This window comes from Lipotes vexillifer, unplaced genomic scaffold (assembly GCF_000442215.2).
Source record: "Lipotes vexillifer unplaced genomic scaffold, Lipotes_vexillifer_v1.1 scaffold240, whole genome shotgun sequence".
Taxonomy (NCBI): Eukaryota; Metazoa; Chordata; class Mammalia; order Artiodactyla; family Lipotidae; genus Lipotes; species Lipotes vexillifer.
Window position 1 is genome coordinate 2224880 of NW_006797481.1, and position 6260 is coordinate 2231139.

Here is a 6260-nt window from a genome sequence, read left to right on the forward strand (position 1 = left end):
TTTGCAGTACGTGGGCCTCTCACTGTTGTGGCCTCTCCTGTTGCGGAGCACAGGCTCTGGACGTGCAGGCTCAGAGGCCATGGCTCACCGACCCAGCCGCTCCGCGGCATATGGGATCCTCCCGGGCTGGGGCACAAACCCGTGTCCCCTGCATCGGCAGGCGGACACTCAACCACTGCGCCACCAGGGAAGCCCTATGCCCACTTTTTGATTGGGTTTGTTATTTTGATACTGAGCTGTATGAGCTGTTTGTATATTTTGGAAATTAAGCCCTTGTCAGTTGCATCATTTGCAAATGTCTTCTCCCATTCTGTAGGTTTTCTTTTCATTTTGTTTATGGTTTCCTTTGTTGTGCAAAAGCTTTTAAGTTTAATTAGGGCCCATTTGTTTATTTTTGTTTTTATTTCCATTACTCTAGGAGATAGATCCAAAAAGATATTGCTGCCATTTATGTCAGAGTGTTCTGCCTGTGTTTTCCTCTAGGAGTTTTATGGTATCCAGTCTTACATTTAGGTCTTTAATCCATTCTGAGTTTAATTTTTTATATGGTATTAGAGACTGTTCTAATTCATTCTTTTACATGTGGCTGTCCAGTTTTCCCAGCAACACTTATTGAAGGGACTGTCATTTCTTCATAGTATATTCTTGCCTCCTTTGCTGTAGATTAATTGACCATATGTGTGTGAGTTTATTTCTGGGCTTTCTGTTGTGTTCCATTGATCTATATTTTTGTTTTGTGCTAGTACCATACTGTTTTGATGACTGTAGCTTTGTAGTATAGTATGAAGTCAGGGAGCCTGATTCCTCGAGCTCCATTTTTTTTTCTCAAGATTGCTCTGGCTTTTTGGGGTCTTTTATGTTTCCATACAAATTAAAAAATTTTTTTTCTAGTTCTATAAAAAACGCCATTGGGGGCTTCCCTGGTGGCGCAGTGATTGAGAGCCTGCCTGCCGATGCAGGGGACACGGGTTCGGTTCGTGCCCTGGTCTGGGAAGATCCCACATGCCGCGGAGTGGCTAGGCCTGTGAGCCGTGGCCGCTGAGCCTGCGCGTCCGGAGCCTGTGCTCCGCAACGGGAGAGGCCACAACAGTGAGAGGCCTGTGTACCGCAAAAAAACAAAAACAAAAACAAAAAATGCCATTGGTAATTTGATAGGGATTGCATTGAATTTGTAGATCACCTTGGGCAATATAGTTTGGTGTTTGTCCTCTCCTCTCACGATTACCGATTTAGCTATCGTATTTGTGTATGGATGATTTCCTACTTCTACTGTATGTTTGCTTTTACTGGTGAATATGATTTTAATTCAGGGAGCACAGAGGAAAATTAAGCTTTTCTCTCTCCATCTTGATATGTAAATAAACATTTTATTTTCTGTTTTGTTAGCCTGTGGTCGGTTAAAGAAGTTAAGCCTCTGAATATTTAATATATATATCAGTTGTCTATCATTTGTTTCTGGTTCACTGGTAAAATAAAAAATATTCTTCAAGAATACCGAACAAGACAGCTGAGAATAAAGCAGCTCATAGAATCAGAAATTCTTATGATGGAGAAATTTTTGTTTCTAAGAGCTCAAGAAACCATGAGACTGCTTACTCCCTTAAAAATAATAAGCTCTTTCTTTCCATTATAAAATGTAGTGTTTAACTCCAAATATATGTTTTCTTAAAAGAGGGAAACTTAGTTCCTTGATCATTAAAAAAATTTCTCTTTGCAGTCTTTTCATCTGCAGATGACTATAGCGAACATGAACCACTTGAAATTCATTCCCCACAAAGACTACACAGCCAATCGCTTGGTCAGCGGGCTCCTCCAGCTGCCCAGCAATACTTCTCTTGTAATTGATGAAACTCTCCTGGAACAGGGGCAGCTGGACACGCCAGGTGTGTGCACGGACGTTGTCCTTCCATTTCTGACTCCCAGCAAAGGCAGGCGTGGTAATGATCTTCTAAGGAATAACTGAACAAAGACAAATTCACACTTCACAAGTATTTAAGACAAAGGCTTGCTCTGTGAATTTGGTTAAAGCATATATCATTAACAAATAAATTGTGTACATCAACTGTGTTTTGTGATAGTTTGAAAATACTATGATAATACACCAAGTAAGTAGCAGGTAGCTTTTTAAAGGCTGAAAAGGGAGGAGGTTTTGCCTTTAGTCCTATATTACCTCAAAAGAAAAGTTGTAGAAAAGATCTAATAAAACATTTTTTACCAGCCAATGTGATTTCAAAAATTTTTTTCAAAGAATCTCTGAAAAAATATTTAGTAGATCAGATGGCTTGCACTAACCTCAGCTGTGGAACATGTTATAAAATTACAAGAAAGCAGATTGCTTTATCTATGCTCAAATGAGAATTAAGACACTTTGCTGGTGGTAAGTTCAAGAGGTAAAAATAGAAAAAATAGTGTAGACTGGGTAGAATTAAGGCAAAAGTGAGTATAAATTCAGTAAAATCCAGTAACCTTATCTCTGTATAAAAATAGTTTTGGTTCTACCAGATTATTTTAGTCCTGTGAAGACACCACATACAAAATAATCATACTTTTATCGGGAACTATTTTATATCTAATTGCACACCAGATGCTTGCTATTAGATTTGGGGTGGGTGGGGGAGGAATCTTGGCTCCAGAAATATGTTGGTCTAGCTTGACAGATATTATCTGTGAAGCCTATTAATTAACGACCATTTAGAAGATTGAACAGTGCCTCATATACTTTTTTTTTAAAGCAGTAGAAATCTCATGTCTTATTATTACTGTCAGCAAAACTAATTTGGTTAGGTGATTAAAATCAAGTTACTGAAAAATTATTCCCTTGTTTTTGTAGGTGTTCATAATGTGACTGCCCTGAGCAACCTAATAACTTGGCAGAAGGTGGATTATGACTTCAGCTACCACCAGATGGAATTCCCCTGCAATATTAATGTTTTTATTACTTCGGAGGGGAGATCACTCCTGCCGGTAATGAAGGGTCATTTTAAAATGAACGGAGGTTATATTGGAAAGATATCTATATTTTTGCTTTGTTTCTTGGTACTGCTTATTATTAATAAGTTAAACTTGTTTCAGAGTTGTGGCGACCGATTATTAATGAGGAAACTGATTATTTTGTTCTCTGGGATGAAAACTTTGTATCTGTAAAGAAAATCACAAGACAAGCAAAGAAAACGCTTGGCAGCAGAAAACTCCCACATGTAGGGAGAAAAAGTAGAAACTGTCTGTAAATTGCCTGATTAACATCCAGACCTTTGTTCTTGCTGCCTCTGTTCCATTGTTTTCTGCCAATCCTACGTGAGAAATATTTTAGAGTTCCTTTTAAAATGTTCCTAATCACCTGGTAATTATTTCTATGCTTTATGGTGAAATGCTCTGGTGAATCATCAGTGACTAATGAAGAGAGCTTTTACGTCTGAGTCGTTAATGATGAGAAGTATGCCCAGTTGTTGAAAAGGCATATAGTTGCTCTGTATAATGATGTTCACCCTTGATATAGGAGGAACTGCCTGGGAATGAGAATGAAATGGCCCAATGGTAAATTTCTGTGGGAAAGTGTGATTTGCTATATGTGGTTTCTAGAAATGCAGTTCAGTAAGAAATAGAGTACATGTTCCATGATTAAGGAAATATCTAAAGCATTTTAATTAGCTGCTTTTTAGAGATTCACTATCTTTTTATTGCTGAGATAGTTACAGTGCATAGATATTAATGTTAAAAAGTGACCTCCCCCAATAATGAATTGTATTTAATTCCCTTAGGGGCTGATAGAGATAATGCATCCCCCCTGAAATTCTAGGTTGATGTAGGAACTTGGAAGATAATGTGTACTGTTTCTCATTTTAGGCAGACTGCCAGATCCACTTACAGCCACAGCTAATTCCACCAAACATGGAGGAGTACATGAACAGCCTTCTCTCTGCGGTGCTGCCTTCTGTGCTGAATAAATTCCGCATTTATCTGACCCTTTTGAGGTTCCTGGATTATAGCATATCTGATGAAATAACCAAGGTGTGTTTGGGTTAAAACAAAGGATTTCCCTATGTTGAATTGGGATATTTAATCAATTTACATTTACGGTAATTACTGATAAGGTAATCTTGCTATTTGTTTTATGTGTCATACGTCTTTTTTGTTCCTCTGTTCCTCCATTATTGTCTTCTTTTGTTTGAAATAGATATTTCTAGTGTACAATTTTAATTTCCATGTCTTTTCTTTTATGACATATTTTTTTTCTTTAGTAGTTGCCCTGGGAGCTACATTAACATCTTAACTATGATAATCTGGGATTAATTTAGGATTATGCCAGTTTCATCACAGTAGTATGCAAAAGCTTTGCTCCTTTATACTTCCATTCCTTCTTCCGCTCCTTTGTGCCTTATTAGCATTCACATGACGTCTTTATACACTGATACGTCTGTCAACACATTTATAATTACTGCTTTATGCAGTTGTCTTTCTTTAAAGGCATTTATACTACCTTTTATATTTACCTGTGTAGTTACCTTTACCAGTGATCTTCACAGTGGATCCGAGTTACTTTCACTTTAGCCTGGAGAACTGTCTTTCGTATTTATCAGTATTTTTTATGGGGGAGCTCTGCTTGTGACACATTCTCAGTTTTTGCTTACCTGGGAATGTCTTACTTTCTCCTTAATTTTTGGAGACTAATTTTGCTGGGTGTAGAATTCTTGGTTCATAGGCTTGTTCTTTCAGCACTTTTAAGTCCTCCAACTTCTTCTGGATTTTCTGAGGAGAAGTCAGTTTCCAGTGAGGGTTCTTTGTTCACAATGAGTCATTTTTCTCTTGTCCTTTCAAGATTCTCTCTTTGGCTTTTGACAGTTTAGCTGTAATGTGTCTACATATGGATCTCTTTGAGTTTATCCTACTTGCAATTTATTGAGCTTCTTGGATGTGCAGATTAATGCACATTTGGGGGGAGTTTTCAAGACATTTGGTAAGTTTTTGACCATTATTTCTTTAAGTTTCTTTCTGCCCCTTTCTCCTCTGTGGCACTCCCATGTATGTATGTGGTACACTTGATGGTGTCACACAGGTCTTTGAGGCTCTGTTCAGTTTTCCTCATTCTTTTTGCTTTCTGTTCCACAGACCAGATAATTGTGGTCAGCCTATCTACAGATTTGCTGAATCTTTCTTCTGCCTTTCAAGTGAATTTTTAATTTAAGTTGTATTTTTCAACTTTAGAACTTCTGTTTGCTTTTTAAATAATTTCTGTTGCTTTACTGGTATTTTCTATTTGGTGAGACATCATTCTCATACTTAAAGTTCTTTATTCATCGTTTCCTTTAGTTCTTTGAATATATTTAAAATAGCTAATTTGAAGTCTTTGTGTAGTAATTCCAATATTTAAGTTTCTTCAAGGACTTCTTATTTTCCAATGAAGGGGGCTACACATTTCTTGTCTTTGTATTTCTCCTACTTTTTGTATTGAAAACCAGGTTTTTAATAGATGATTTATTTTTTTAGTCTAGTTATTTTATTTATCTTTGGCTGCGTTGGGTCTTTATTGCTGTGTGCAGGCTTTTCTCTAGTTGCTGCAAGTGGGGGCTACTCTTCGTTGTGGTGCATACGCTTCTCATTGGGTGGGTTCTCTTGTTGCAGAGCACGGGCTCTAGGAGCGCGGACTTCAGTAGTTGTGGCTCGCGGGCTCTAGAGCACAGGCTCAGTAGTTGTGGCGCACAGGCTTAGTTGCTCCGCGGCATGGGGGATCTTCCTGGACCAGGGCTCGAACCCGTGTTCCCTGCATTGGCAGGCGGATTCTTAACCACTGCGCCACCAGGGAAGCCCAAACCAGGTGTTGTAAATAATATAATTTGGCAACTCTGCTCTGGCAGATTGTGCCCCCTCCCTGCCTGCCCCCCCCAGGGTTTTGTTGTTGTTGCTCTTTGTTGTTTAGTGACTTTTCTGAACTGATTTTTAAAAGTCTGTATTCTTAGTTGTATGTGGGCACTGAAGTCTTGGCTCGGTTAGCTCAGTGGGCAGTGATTGGATAGAAATTTAATTTCCTTAGATGCCTGGAAGCAGTCTCCCAGTCTAAGCTAAGGGACTCTGTATCCATATTGGAGCAATCCTTTAACACTCAGCCATGCAGTTTACAGCTGCCCCCTAGCCTTTGCCTTCTGCTTGCACAGAGCCTCAAGGTTGTTCAGTGGTGAGAGCTTATGGCCTGTCTTCTCGCTCAGGCTCAGATCTTCTGAGCATGTGCCCAGCCCTGTGCATGCATGTGACCTTCTAAATTCCTG

At 38.9% G+C, this 6260-nt stretch overlaps 1 protein-coding gene across 3 annotated transcripts in view; it reads left to right on the top strand.

Annotated features, from left to right (window-relative positions):
* MCMBP (minichromosome maintenance complex binding protein) overlaps positions 1 to 6260 on the top strand; it is a 58936-nt gene that overhangs the window by 44559 nt on the left and 8117 nt on the right. For all 3 annotated transcript variants that reach the window (XM_007469568.1, XM_007469569.1, XM_007469570.1), the window contains 3 exons: positions 1718 to 1883; positions 2831 to 2964; positions 3844 to 4008. In XM_007469568.1, the coding sequence (XP_007469630.1) occupies positions 1718 to 1883; positions 2831 to 2964; positions 3844 to 4008 (465 nt within the window). The remainder of the gene's footprint in view (positions 1 to 1717; positions 1884 to 2830; positions 2965 to 3843; positions 4009 to 6260) is intronic.